The sequence below is a fragment of the Apostichopus japonicus genome, chromosome 12, assembly GCF_037975245.1.
Source record: "Apostichopus japonicus isolate 1M-3 chromosome 12, ASM3797524v1, whole genome shotgun sequence".
NCBI classification, from domain to species: domain Eukaryota; kingdom Metazoa; phylum Echinodermata; class Holothuroidea; order Aspidochirotida; family Stichopodidae; genus Apostichopus; species Apostichopus japonicus.
This window is the reverse complement of record NC_092572.1, coordinates 12,446,087-12,461,945: the sequence shown is the minus strand read 5'-3', so window position 1 is coordinate 12,461,945 and position 15,859 is coordinate 12,446,087. Positions and strand designations below refer to the sequence as shown.

Here is a 15,859-nt window from a genome sequence, read left to right as displayed (position 1 = left end):
TTGCTCCTGGGGAGCAATCCCTGTCACCCATCCACCCAAAAATTATATGGATTTATAATATGATGATGGTTGACCACATAAATACATGTCTGTTTCAACACAGACCACCTATTTATCACAGCTGAAGACAAGAAAAACAGAGAGACAACAAAAGAAAGATTACCACTCTATTCGTTCATCTGCTATACTATTTCTCAACAATCCTTTTCCATTTATCACTTATAAACTGTTAAACTTAAAAAGTTGTTACGTTCAAACACAGAAAGAGAAAACACAAATGAAGCACAAAATGAAAGATAACAATAAAATTATGCAGCACTTTTTTGAAGCAAACGCAGACCCAAAACACAAAAGTCACTTCCTGATGACAAAGCTGTGCAGACGTTACAGTTCTAAGTCAACTGGTTCCAACAGAGAAGTACATATCAACCATATGTTTAGTACTTAACAACGTGATAAAACAAATAAATCAAATCAAATCAAATATTTATAGGAGAATATTGGAGAGCATTGCTAACAATTTGCTTGTTTCACTGTGAGAGCTTCTCTTTGACTTGAAATGGTCGATGGATATACATGTAGATCATTTGGAATTGATTTATTTTCTAACATTTCATCGATATTATTAAGTTCCAGCAACTTAAAAGTCACACGTTTCACTGATGGTTCTATGAGTCTTTCATATCATTACTTTGAGGATGGGAAGCAGTTGGGTTCATGCTCTCTGGCATAACCCTCCAGTCCTCCACCAGGATGCAACAGCCTACTTTTCAACCAAAAGAAATATGGTAAACCTACCCTACAGTCGCTATAAAATAAAATAAAATTTTGCATTTTATATTTGAACTATCGTATGGTGCTATTAGCAGATATTCAAGGAGAGCGAATGAGGATGTACATCAAATTTGTGCCGGTGAAACAGTAAAAAGGAAAGAAACTAATTCAAACGAAAATAATATAACATATTCAGGACAAATTCGAAATGTTTCCCTCTATTTTGGGACATTGCTAACTGTTTCTATCACATACTCCAGTGAATACAAAGATTGGTTTGTGCCTATGATATGGATGAATAAGTTTAGGTTGTTGTCTCATAATTGTAACAGGACAACATTTGGGTCTAACTAGTTAGTCAAGTTTAAAAGCTGATACTTAGTTGGGAACCTTTTATTTGTAGTTCCATCTGTGTGACAACATTACAGAAATACTAAAGTATAGTTCTGCATGAAAGTGGCAATAGTCCCTTCTTTGGAGAGCATTGAGGAATTACTGATGTATATTACAATTCCCACTGAAAGTCACAGTAGCTCCTTCTATGAAATTAACATCCAATGAAATTATTGAAATATAGTTCTCTGTGTGACACCATTTGAGGAAGTCCTGAAATATAGTTCCTTGTATGGGGCCATCCTATGAAACTGTAGAAAAATAGTTGTCAATGAAAGTCATAGTAGTTCCTTCTTTGCAACACCCTCGAGGAATTACTGAAATATAGTTCCAAATCAAATGTGTCATATCCTGAAACCATTTTTACATTCCCTTCAGACACGTATCTTGAGTATCTTCAATGCATAAGCAATTCGCCAATAACATATAAATTTGTAACTTTTTAATCCATTTTCTTTCAGGTTGAATTCTACTAGAATCCCTTTTTCATATCACAAATGTAAAAAACAATCAAACTTCAACAGGGTTGGGGGAGGCTGTTACTATGGAAACCCAAGAAACATTTTTCCATATCCAACAAAAATTCAACAGTGGAACAACTTTCACAACCAAATAAAAGACTAATTTACTTTTTGAAAACAATCAAATATCTGGTATCACATCACAAAATGCAATGCTGAACGGTCACATTCTTTGAGAGGACCAGGGTGAGAAGACATGTGACGTGGTTGTTGGAGGGTGGGATGGGGTAGCACTTAAAAAAAAACATTCCAAAGAATTGTCTGGCACATCCATATCACCTACTCTATTACAATAATAGCAAACATATAAATCAGATAATCAATAAATCTTTGAACAAAAAGAAACAATAATAAAATCCTTAATTTCTGAATATTTTAAAAAGCCTTTACATTCCTAAGATCTGTAAACGTACATAACCTGTGTATGAAGCATCTTGGCTAAATATTGTATGAAAATTCACAGAAATTCCCCTTTTTTTTCCATTGCTCCGATCAATTCCATACAAGTTCAAATATTTGATGGATTAATTTTCACCTTCTGGTTGATCCCACAGGATGACATTTTTTTTGGTTTACATCTTCCTGATGTCCTTACATACTCGTTCTGTAGCGTTCCTTTGTGTGATCGAGAAGTGGCGCGGTTAGGTTGAAGACGACCATAACATCAACACTGCTTTCGTGAGACCCACATCATTGTAGTTGAAGTATGAGAGACCGGCGAATGTGAGGGCAGAAAAAGCAAACAGGGCTGCGTTTGCTACTTTGGGCAACGTCTCCCCGTGAACGTAATCTGTCACTACCTGTTCAATTCCCCTGAGGTATAAAAGAAATTGGGGGGGGGGGGAACAAACAAAAATATGAACGCATTAATCGATCTTACAACGGCATCATAACTGCATTGATTGACAGGAAGTAATTGTAGGGGTTACCTGTACAGCGCTATCAACAGGTAATGATTTTGCATTTGCCTGTTCTGTGTACGGTGATATTGACAGGAACAATTACAGCTTTTAATTGTATAGTGAAATCATTGAGAATAATATTGCCTTTACCTGTTGTAGTGCTATCAACAGGAACAAATGTAGCATATACTGTACTTGTCGAGAGCTATCAACAGGAAAAATTGTAGCATATACCTGCACAGAGCTATCAACAGGAATAATTGTAGCACATATACCTGTTGATAGAGCTATCAACAGGAATAATTGTAGCATATACCTGTATAGCTATCAACAGGAAAACAAGAGGGCAATCCACAAAGTTGCATATCTCATTGCCAGCAAACACTGATTTCAAATGAACAAATTAACCATTAGCTATGCAATATGGATATTGGAGGAATGAACTACTTGATTTTAACTAAATGTGACCTTTGAGCTTTGGTTTCGGGGGTCTGTGAGACCCTAGGGAACCTGCCCACAAAGTTTGAAGAAAATTGGCCCAGGAGTTTAGGAGGAGTATTTGACACAAAACTGAGGTAAAAATATAATTCACCCTGGGGTACCTTCCCACCAAGTTTGACCCCTCCCTCAGTCATGTATATCCGGTCACCCTGGGGTACCCCACCATGGGTGACCCCTATGAGATTAACTACTCAGGAAAATTAACCATTACCATGGCAACTGTCATAGCTGTGTATGGCCCAACAGGATAAGGAACTACAATATTTCTTCCTCCCTATGGGCGATGACATAGTTATAGCACTTACCTGTTCAGTGCTTACCAACAGGAATGATTATAGCCTTACCTGTACAGCACTATTAATACTAATAGGAATGATTATAGACTTTATCCATAAAGTGATAGTGAAAGTAATGGTCATTGATTTGTCCTTGTTAATCATGTACAAATTTTGTGGACTTCTGGTCTTTTCTATTCTTTAGACTTAAAAAAATATATGAATAAATTTGCATATTAATCAAGTTCTTACCAGTGACCGTGAATGACAAGACTAGCGGCTAAGGCATAATCCATAGCAGGATGTTGAATGCAAAAGGCTGCGGGTATGATACCAATCAGCCCAACAGAGACGAGACGCTCAGCATTCCAATGTGTGGATGCGAGGAGTCCAGAACCTAGGGAGGGGGGAAACAAAAATCAGAATTACAGTACAAGCATCTTCAGCCATGCCATTAGGGGGCAAACAGGTAACTTCCCTGTAAGGTTGGGTGAAGGAATTTGTGACAAACCAACCGAGGCTGTGATGAACTGAAGACCACATACAAGTGCAATCCGTCACATTAATTTCAGTGAAACGATTAGGATTAATCAAATCTGCTGTTCATCGAAGATCATCACATGGAAAGGGTTTCAAATCAGCTTCTCTTGTCTAACAAACCCTTGGGAAGTTATGCTAAACAAATTAAAGATCAGACTATTATCCAATTAAACTACATATGTGTCAGAAACAAAAGTGTTTACAATAAAACTTGCAGACTAAAATGAATGAACAGAACTCTACAAACACTTACCATTAATGAGACAATAAAATGGTACGAGATATAATTAAAGAATCTTTCAAATAAGAAATGACTGATTTAGGTGATCAAAGAATGCCCTTCATGATGAATGGGACGTTCAACAGGTTTAATGAATTTTGCCCATCTGAACACGGTATGAAGACCAGCCACACCAAGTTTAGTCTTAGCATCTTTCATCCTTGCCTGCACTATCCTCACCACTATCCCATCCCTACACAAATAATAAACACATGTATTCAAAAATTGCTAACCTGTGTATCAAATGGTCTGGACTTTGAGAAGTGGGTGGGGAGAGAGAAATGATATATGCCTTCATGACTTAAACATAAGAAAAGAAAATGAGACAATTCTTGTCACAACTGTACATCATCTATTCTACGGAGAAGAAAAAATAAGGAATGTTAATCACTAACCTGGTGCATTGTTTTCGTGAGTGGTATGTATTGTGGTTGCAAGAACTGGCCTCTGTCCAGGTTTTATAAAGTGATGAGTCATCAACCTTGGTCCCAATAAAAGGGCTATGTAAGAAAACATGAAAAGAAGTATAAAGTGCATACATGTACCACTGTAAATATTACCACAGGAATCTAAATGCTGATCACACAGTTCATACAAGATGAGTTTTGTTGGAAAAGCTTCCATGATCTTTCCTATTGGCTGAATTTATCTCTCATCACGTATAAGTCACAAATCGACTTTAGTAAGACAAGTCTGAGAGAATGGGAGGGTGACAGGGCTAGTGGGGGCAGTTTGATATTAGTCATTTTAACTTGTTGTGACTTGTCAATCTCAATAGGTATGCCTACCAGGAACTCTGATCCAATTTGTAACTTATTGGCACTTACATTAGTAGGCCTAGGTAGTACTAGTAGTAATATGTTTCTATTGAAATCCTTGGATGAAACCCCTAGGCCTATTTCCGATGATTGTTGTGCAGGATGAGTCCTGTTTGCCAGTCAGTGAGAGAGGTTGTGGAGTCTTTGCTGCAATGCTTGAACCCTACTAGCTCTGGTCCATTTTGTGTTGCCTTATAATTAAGACTCAAAACGGCCAACCATGAAAAGCTTAGGCATTTGGTTTCGACGTTATGACCCGAATGGCCAACCTAGCTGTACGTGTCAAAACGTCTTTCTTTACGCATAAATTTATAAGTTAACACGTAAAGTTTAGATGTTATGACCCGTACGGCCAACCATACACCTGAAGTTACCGAACACCACCATATGTAATGCAAGGACATTTGTGCAGTATTGTATTTCTTTGCCCCTAAAGCAAAATGTTGTTCATGCCATAGGCCCTACATATTGCCTTCAATTAAGTTACACTCAGTAGTGTTGTGACAAAGTAAGAATAAGATCAATGACCTAAACTAGCTAAAGACTTTAAAGTTTAAGTTTAACTAAATCCCTCCAGAGTCCATAGATGATACATGTTCAATTCAACCTACAAGTAGAACAACTATGGAATAACTAAAGTAAATTGTACTTGCACGTTAGCAAGAGAGTAGTTAGTATTTCAATTTGTTCCAGCCAAAGCATCTAGCCTTATTCTGCAGCCTATCATATTGTTAATGTTAGCCTACAGTAACGTAGTATACAGTGAATAGTGTGTAAGTTGTAACGTTAAGCGTAAGGGTTAGGCTTCGCCTTTCTGAATTTTCGCTACCAAGTTTATCTATAATTAGCTCCTATACTTTTATTGAACATATTTTATTTGGAATTATTGTTTGCAACATTAACAGATAGTTAAAACAAGTTTGTCAAAGTAAAACATTAGCACACCTCGAGAACGTAGTAAACTCGACGTCATGTTTCTTTCGTGTAGTTTCTTTCGTTATTTTGGTAAATTGATCGATTCGAAGTTGGAAGTTTATATTTAGTTGTCTGGTCGCTAAATTCAACACACAAAATAAACCTCAACAAAACAGCAATGCTGCCATCTATTTTCGGCGCAAGCGCAACCGATCCCTGGGATTTGGGCTTTTACATGTCTTCTAATCATAATGTATTTGTGACTATTAAAAACGGTTAAAATATGTCACGCAGTTCCAAAATGAAAGAGAATTTACATAAAAACTATTAATATTACTCCAGTCCTGAGAAATCGCACAAAGAATGATGAAATAAGGGTAACTTTTCAAAGATTTGACTCATGCGCGTAACCAGCCTTAGTGGTGTAAGAGGTGCAGGGGATGCGAACTATTTTTACCAACGCGGTAAAGGCCAAGATTTGCATACCACGCTCCCATTAGCTGGGGTCCGTATGAATCAACTTCATTACAAATATCAACTAGCAGCAGCTGCACAAAATTGCTTATCACATACCACTTTTCGCAAGGCCAGTTTGCTACACTCAGAGAAGAAAACAGTCTAGCAGCAGATTCTGAACTTAAAGGGTGTGAAGACTCGCGCAAAAAGAAACGTCTAATGCCGGTAATCTGACCTAGTTTCGGATGAGGTGTAACAGAAGTTTTAGACATCACCATCGATCCCAGAAAATCCACACACACAGCTTGCTACCTTCGGTAATTAGACACTAGTGTAGTCATTACCCAAAACACAGTGTACAAACAATACAGCGATGGACATCTCTGGTCCAGCTTAAGATAACAAGTTATCACGTTTCATTACTGTACTGTCTGCATTTTGTAGCGACACGAACAAAACGTCACATGCAAGCAACAGAAAGTTAAATTTTTCAGATGGCCGCAAGCGGTTTGGGGCGAGTCTTCAATGCCTTTAACAACTTGCTCAGTAATCCTCATCCTACGGAGACATTTCATGTTGATCTATAACTTTTGTCACATTTTTTAATTACTTCCAAAAAACTGTCAAATATTGATCCAAACCTTGCACTCGCATATTAAAATGTTTTAATTATTCAAACAATCATCGCACGGCTGCAAAACCATTGGCCTGTGTCCTTTCCCCGTAGGAACTGCGCACTGTCGAAGCAGCCAATCAGTGAAGTGATTTTACTCACGTGATCATTCTTCAAAGAATTTAGTCATCAATGCAAGGATATTAGATATGGTAACTTTCAGTACTGTCCTTACTAACTATAGCTTCAATGTTATTTAATAATATATTTTAATTATAATGTTGCCTTGATAGACTCGGTTATAGTGGTGATGCATGTGGACTGAATTGAGAGTGTATCACGTTTTTATTTATTTATTTTTTTTGTACCCATGCGCCTACCTTGTCGGGTGATGAATTTTTCTTTAAAAATAGTATATAAGGTAAACTTCCATAATCATTCCCTCTAAATCCAGCCTTTTTTTATATTTTGCATGTTGACCTCAAGTTTCATCTTTCTCATCTTAGCGACCCTTGGTTACAAAATGGTGTTTTAGTTTCCGCCATTTGTTTTATATTATGTTAATTCAGAAATTTCCTTTTTTTTCTCGCAAATATCGGCAATTCCATTGTTTGTTCCGAAATTGTTGGCGATCTTCGAAACTAGTTCTTCTGGCTCAATTGGAAGTAACATTGCAGGTTGCATCATTTGAAAAAGGTAACTTGATTGAAAAACGACACATCTGTTTAATAACAGTGCCACATTAATTTCATTATTTTGAGAATGTTGACTTTAGTGGCTATTGGCTCAGACCATGCTTATTATGTTACAGTTAGGGTTATCATATCATACAGTTAGGGTTATCATATCACAGTTAGGGTCATCATTGGTTGAAAAGTGAGACATCACATAACTTGGTCAGTGTTACCTTAATTCGTCATATTTAAGCTCATAAAACGATGGTATACTGTACCTAACGTTTATCAAAATACTTATATCGCGATATAGAAAAACGTTAGCGTTAGGTCAGTATACTTGTTGCAACTATATAACCCAATTAACAACACCTGCCCCACCCCCTCCCGTGCGTCCATCAATCATATTTTCAGTGTTGAAAATGATCATTATGAAGCTTCCTAAAAAATACTATAATCACGCGAGGAACATTTACACTCCTTTTTTTTTCTCCTTTCAAATGCTTGTCGCAAAATCATTGATATTGTTGGACGTATAGCAGAGACCTTTAAAAATTGGGATAATTGATTTTGCCAGCGTGACGATCTGTTTTCGTTGCAAAAAGTGGAACATTATGATTAATAGGAGATGTAAGGTAACCATAGTTACAGCCATGAACATCTGGTTTGCATAATATGTTTATTAAACACATCGGTAACTATGTTGCTATGTGAGTTCATTTTGATAGGGTTTGTGTTTTATTGATAATCGGCAGGAAAGGTGTAACTGTCAAGCGGCGCAGCCATAGGAACAAACCAATTTTCAAGAAAAACCCCTCAAAGTTCCCTCTTTGAAGAATATGGATCCCGTTTTCAGTAACAAAATAAATGTGTAGCAAGTGCTAAGACAGATATATATTAAAATAATAAAGATGAAAACACCAGATAAATTCCACCTTTGAAGAAAAGGTCTCGTCCATTTGGGACTCATCAGGCGATGGCGAGAATCGAACCTCGGACGTTGTGTCACAGACCGAAGTGCGACACCCCAACGCCCCTTTGAAGTAAAGAATCCCATTCTCAGTACTTGTAAACCAATATTGTCCCTTTTGTTGAAAATCTAAAGAAATGAAGGTATAATTAAGTTAAGTGTTTCCATTGTTGAAAACTAAAGAAAAAGTGCATTTAAACATTGCTCTTTGTTGCATACATTTCTAAGCACTGGAACTTGTGGGTCGGAATGGACAGAGTGTCCAGTTTTAAGGTAACTTTCTGGTTTCTGTCCCTTCAAATCAATACAACATGTCTCGATGCCCCTCGAAGCTCGTTTCCCACCGGCCCTCCCCAATTGAATCCCTCCGCCGCCCGCTTCGTATACGGGTGGTTAAATGATATAAACATAGTCACATGATTTTATCCGGTGTAATATGATGGGACCCAAATAGGCTGATTATTATTGTTCCGGCATCAGTTATAGGCAGCGTTCCTGTCTTCATTCTTGCTATGTATGTATGTGTGTATGTATGTATGTATGTATGTATGTATGTATGTATGCTCTTGCAAGAGATACAACGTGGGACTATGTTTTTGTTGGACCGATCGTTGTGCGGTTTTTCTTCATTGTGGGGTTAACCCCACAGCTGCGATCTTCGCTACTGATAGGTATAGACATTACGGGCTGTTTGCAATTGAAAAAAAAAACACGAACATACACACACACACACGCACACCATGCATACACCCATACAAACATACATATATATACATAATGTATATGTATATAATATTAACATATATATATATATATAGCTATATATATGTATATATATATATATATATATATATATATATATATATATATATATATATATAAACATATATATTCCTTGATGCATATTGTAATAAGCTAAATTAGCAAATAAGAAAATAAGCTACATAAGCAAATAAGCTATATTAGCAAATGCAAAGTAAAGTAAATAAAAGTAAAGTAAATAAAAGTAAAGTAAAGTAAATAAAAGTAAAGTAAATAAAAGTAAAGTAAATAAAAGTAAAGTAAAGTAAATAAAAGTAAAGTAAATAAAAGTAAAGTAAATAAAAGTAAAGTAAATAAAAGTAAAGTAAATAAAAGTAAAGTAAATAAAGTAAATAAAAGTAAAGTAAATAAAAGTAAAGTAAATAAAAGTAAAGTAAATAAAGGTAAAGTAAATAAAAGTAAAGTAAATAAAAGTAAAGTAAATAAAGGTAAAGTAAATAAAAGTAAAGTAAAGTATTTTCCCCCCATCTCATTTATTCTATAAATACATGCATGTTTACATATGAATATTAAATGGCTTTTTTTTAACGTATCTAATCATTCAAAACTATCGCTTATACATAGTAATTTAAACGTTTAACTGAGCTCATGGATTAAATGACAATTTCTGAACGCAGTACGAAGGCTATCATAAGTTATTTTGCTCAAGTTACTCAAGCTTACTCTGCATAAGTTATATGAGATCTATCCAAACTTTTTATCTACTTGAAGGATGAACTTAAATTTATTGATAAATTCATTTAACATTGGCACTTTATTATTCATCTTTTGACTAAAGATATAGTACTTCAAATTAAGGATGAGAAAATTGTACGGATGACTTAGAATAAGCTTATAGTCAAAGAAAATGTCACTCTTGGTGAAAATAAATTGCATACCTAGAATACCTAGAATACAATGTCTAATATAAAGTTTGAAGTAATTTTAAATAAAAGTAAAGTAAATAAAGGTAAAGTAAATACAAGTAAAAATAAAGGTAGAGTAAATAAAAGTAAAGTAAATAAAGTAAATAAAAGTAAAGTAAATAAAAGTAAAGTAAATAAAGTAAAGTAAATAAAAGTAAAGTAAATAAAGGTAAAGTAAATAAAAGTAATGTAAAAGTAAAGTAAAGTAGTAAAAAGTAAAGTAAAATAAAGCAAGTAAAAGTAAATAAAGTAAATGTAAATAAAAATAACAGCAAATGAAAGTAACAGTAACATAAAAGTGAACGTAAATAAAAGTCAAATTAAATAAAGTCAAAGTCAATAAAATTCAGAGTCAATAAAAGTCAAAGTCGATAAAGTCAAAGTAAATCAAAGTCAATAAAATTCAATAACAGTCAACGTAAATAAAAGTCAAGTTAAATTAAAGTCAGAATAAATAAAAGTCAATTTAAATAAAAGTCAAAGTAAATAAAAGTCAAAGTAAATACAAGTCAAAGGAAATAAAAGTCAAAGTAAATAAAGTCAGAAAGTAAATAAAAGTCAAAGTAATTAGCAGAAGTAATACAAAACCACAAGAATCCCTGACTAGAAAAATATTACAACGAATAGCAGCAAAATATAAGAATTACCGTAGTTATCAGTTGGATTATTAAAAGATATTTCACACCAAGCCTAATAATCTGACTTACGAAGTTATTTGCAATGCTTATATCTCTTTTGTTGCAGTTACATTGGAACAGAAACTGCTTGCCAAGTTCGTAAAGCTCCAAATCAAAGAAAATTTTCCATGGACTTTGAATATCGTTACAGTAACGTTTGATCCATGTGCACTTAAGGCTATTGATAAACTATTAATATGAATGACCTTTAGCCCCCCCCCCCCCTTCATCTGTTAAACGGTTTATCATTGATGATTTCTTTACTTTATCAGAACTACCTCCCCAAATGAAATCGATAATAATGCTCTCGAGCTCTTGAATTAATCCAATCGGAGGGTTTGGCAAAACCAAGAAAAGGAAAACCAGTGGAGAAAGAGCAAACGTTTTGACAATAATATTTCAACCAATCAGGGTCAGGTCTCTACCAGACCATACCCGAAGGCAGATTTTCAATCTAGACAATTTAGGTTGGTAGTTCAAACGAAAGTGATCGTCTCTATTTTGAGTAAAAGAAACACCCAGCATAGTAGCAGGACAAGTTGTGACATTCAAAGCTAGATCATTAACACAAGTAGGGAGGTTATAAATATACGGACCCAAAGGCATTATATTACACTTAGAAATATTGATAGCAAGCCCAGAGGCTAATCTGAAATCGTCCAGAACACTAAGGGTTTCCTTAAAGGAATCCCTACTACCATCAAGGAAAAACGTAGTGTCATCTGCGTATTGTGATAATTTAATTACATTATTCCTTACCCTAATAACTTTGATGTTAATGTTACAAATAACCTTTAAAGCAAGCACTTTCGCACAAAGTATAAAAAGACAAAGACTCAAAGAACATCCCGGTCTAACACCTCTCTGGATGTGAAGAATCCCGTTGAATAGCCATTGTTACACACACATGCATTTCCCCTCTTATAAAACACAGTAATCCACTCTCTGAGGCTATTACCAAAACTAAAGTCCGACAGGGTGCAATCAATAAAATTCCATTCCAACTCATCAAAGGCCTTTTCAAAGTCTATAAGAAAGAGTAAGCCAGGAATGTTGTGATTTGACGCATGATCAATAAGATCTAAAACAACAAGGGATGTCTTCGCCAATGAACTTGCCTTCCATAAACCCAGTTTGAGTGTGTGATTGGTCGATAATTTTTAAGAAGCGTTGAGTCTTTTCCTGGCTTCAGTATGACAGTAATAATACCCTAGATTGTTCAGCCCTTAAAGCACCCTCCTGAAAACCGGAGTTAAGAGAGTTAATAAACACTGGTCCAATAATATGCCAGAAGTTTTTATACATAATTGACAGTTAGACCGTCGCTCCCAGGGGCATTATCATTCTTCATCGAAGAAAGAGCACTAAAGCATTCCTCTAAATCTAAAGGTCCATCGCACGAACTTGAATCAACTGGGTTCAACTGGGGGTGATCTAGGTCATTAACGAAACTAGATGGGGAGCAATGGTTAGAAGTATATTATGTCTTATAAAATTCTTTAATATTGATTAGAATATCAGTACCCTCTGAATATATTTGGCCGTTTTCTCCAATGAGCTTACGAATTGTATAATTACTCCTATTTTTTTCTCTAGATTAAGAAAATACCTTGTTTTTCCCCTTCCTCTACCCATCTTGCACGAGATCTAATAATAGTTCCTTTCAACTTATAATCGTAGGAGGTTAAATGAAGGTAAAATGGTAAACTGGTTAAATGGTAAAATGGTAAAATCGAATATATGATAAATATATGTGGCCTACAATAGTAACGAATAGTTAAACTAACTTATGAATATATGTGGCTTACAATACTTGAAAGTAATTAAACATAATTACGAAAATCTGTGGCTTACAATAGTAACGAATAGTTAAAATTACTTATGAATATCTGTGGCTTACAACACTAACAAATAGTTCAACTTACTTATGAATATCTTTGCCTTACAATACTTATAAGTAATTAAACTTACTTATGTATATCTGTGGCTTCAAATACCAACGAATAGTTAAGCTTACTTGTGAATATCTTTGGCTTACAATAGTAACGAATAGCTAAACTAACAGATAAATATCGTGGCTTACAATACTGACAAATAGTTCAACACACTTATGTTTTTCTGTGGCTTACATTACTTACTTATGACTGACTATCTGTGGCTTAGAACACTTAAGTATTGTTAAACTTACTTATGTATATCTGTGGCTTACATTACTTACATTACGAGTGATTAAATTTAATTATCAATATATGTGGCCTAAAATACCTAAAATAGTTAAACTTACTTATGAATATATGTGGCTTACAATAGTAACGAATAGTTAAACTAAATAATGAATATCTGTGGCTTACGACACTAACAAATAGTTCAATTACTTATGAATATTTTTGGCTTACAATACTTATAAGTAATTAAACTTTATTATTAATAAGTGTGGCTGAAAATACCGACGAAGGGTAAACTTACTTATAAATATCTGTGGCCTACTATATTCCGAAGAGTTAAACTTAAGGATTTATATATGTAATTTACAATACCCACGAATAGTTAAACTTTACTTAAGAATATCTGTTGCTTACAATAGTATTATATAGTTAAACTTATTTATAAATATGTGGCCTACAATACTTGAAAGTAATTAAAATTAATTATGAATATCTGTGGCTTGCAATAGTAACGACTAGTTTAACTTACTTATGAATATCTGTGGCTTACAATAGTTAAACTGACTTATGAATATCTGTGGCTTACTATATTCCGAATAGTTAAACCTAAGGATTAATATATGTGGCTTACAATACCCACGAATAGTTAAACTTACTTATGAATATCTGTGGCATACAATAGTAACACATAGTTAAACTTACTTATAAATATCTTTGGCTAACAATACTAATAAGTTATTAAACTTAATTATGAATATCTGTGGCTTAAAATAACTACGAATCGTAAACATACTTATAAATATCTGTGGCTTACTATATTCCGAATAGCTAAATTTAAGGATTAATATATGTGGCTTACAATAGTAACGAATAGTTAAACTTAATTATGAATATCTGTGGCTTACAATACTTACAAATAGTTCAACACACTTATGTATTTCTGTGGCTCACACTACTTACGAATAGTGAATAACTTACGAATAAGTTACGAATAACTTACTTGTGAATATCTGTGGCTTAGCACACGTAAGTATTGTTAAACTTACTTATGTATATCTGCGGCTTACATTACTTACATTACGAGTGATTAAAATTAATTATCAATATATGTGGCCTAAAATACCTACAATAGTTACACTTACTTATAAATATTACGTGGCTTACAATAGTAACGAATAGTTAAACTAAATAATGAATATCTGTGGCTTACGACACTAACAAATAGTTCAACTTACTTATGACTATCTTTGGCTTACAATACTTATAAGTAGTTAAACTTACTTATGAATATCTGTGGCTTGAATAGTAACAAATGGTTAAACTAAATTATGAATATCTGTGGCTTCACAATTCTTGAAAGTAATTCAACTTAATTATGAATATCTGTGGCTTACAATAGTAACGAATAGTGTAACTTACTTATGAATATCTGTGGCATAGTAACAAATAGTAAAACTTACTTATGAATATCTGTGGCTTACAATACTAAGAAGTAATTTAACCTAATTATGAATATCTGTGGCTTACGACACTAACAAATAGTTCAACTTACTTATGACTATCTTTGGCTTACAATACTTATAAGTAGTTAAACTTACTTATGAATATCTGTGGCTTACAACACTAACAAATAGTTCAACTAACTTATGAACATCTGTGACTTACAATACTTAGAAGTAATTAAACCTAATTATGAATATCTGTGGCTTAAATAGTAACGAATAGTGAAACTGACTTATGAATATCTGTGGCTTAAATAGTAACGAATAGTGAAACTGACTTATGAATATCTGTGGCTTAAATAGTAACGAATAGTTAAACTGACTTATGAATAACTGTGGCTTAAATAGTAACGAATAGTGAAACTGACTTATGAATATCTGTGGCTTAAACAATAACGAATAGTGACGAATAGTAACGAATAGTGAAACTGACTTATGAATATCTGTGGCTTAAATAGTAACGAATAGTGAAACTGACTTATGAATATCTGTGGCTTAAATAGTAACGAATAGTTAAACTGACTTATGAATAACTGTGGCTTAAATAGTAACGAATAGTGAAACTGACTTATGAATATCTGTGCCTTAAACAATAACGAATAGTGAAACTGACTTATGAATATCTGTGGCTTAAATAGTAACGAATAGTGAAAATTACTTATGAATATCTGTGGCTTAAATAGTAACGAATAGTTAAACTGACTTATGAATAACTGTGGCTTAAAGAGTAACGAATAGTGAAACTGACTTATGAATATCTGTGGCTTAAATAGTAACGAATATTGAAACTGACTTATGAATATCTGTGGCTTAAATAGTAACGAATAGTGAAACTGACTTATGAATATCTGTGGCTTACAATACTTAGAAGTAATTAAACCTAATTATGAATATCTGTAGCTTAAATAGTAACGAATAGTGAAACTTACTTATGAATATCTGTGGCTTAAATAGTAACGAATAGTTAAACTAAATTATGATTATCTGTGGCTTACAACACTAGCAAATAGTTTAAGTTACTTATGAATATCTGTGGCTTACTATATGCCGAATAGTTAAACTTAAGGATTAATATATGTGGCTTACATTACCCACGAATAGTTAAAATAACTTATGAATATCTGTGGCTTACAATAGTCAGGAATAGTTAAACTGA

At 33.9% G+C, this 15,859-nt stretch overlaps 1 protein-coding gene across 1 annotated transcript; it reads right to left on the bottom strand.

Annotated features, from left to right (window-relative positions):
- Nucleotides 1–154: 154 nt before the first annotated feature.
- On the bottom strand, nucleotides 155–6,099 carry LOC139977137 (succinate dehydrogenase [ubiquinone] cytochrome b small subunit B, mitochondrial-like). The gene is made up of 4 exons (XM_071986246.1): nucleotides 5,950–6,099; nucleotides 4,582–4,686; nucleotides 3,619–3,763; nucleotides 155–2,501 (listed from the first exon to the last, which is right to left on the bottom strand). Exons 1-4 carry the CDS (start codon nucleotides 5,975–5,977, stop codon nucleotides 2,330–2,332), a joined length of 450 nt encoding a protein of 149 aa, XP_071842347.1. The 5' UTR covers nucleotides 5,978–6,099; the 3' UTR covers nucleotides 155–2,329.
- Nucleotides 6,100–15,859: the final 9,760 nt, after the last annotated feature.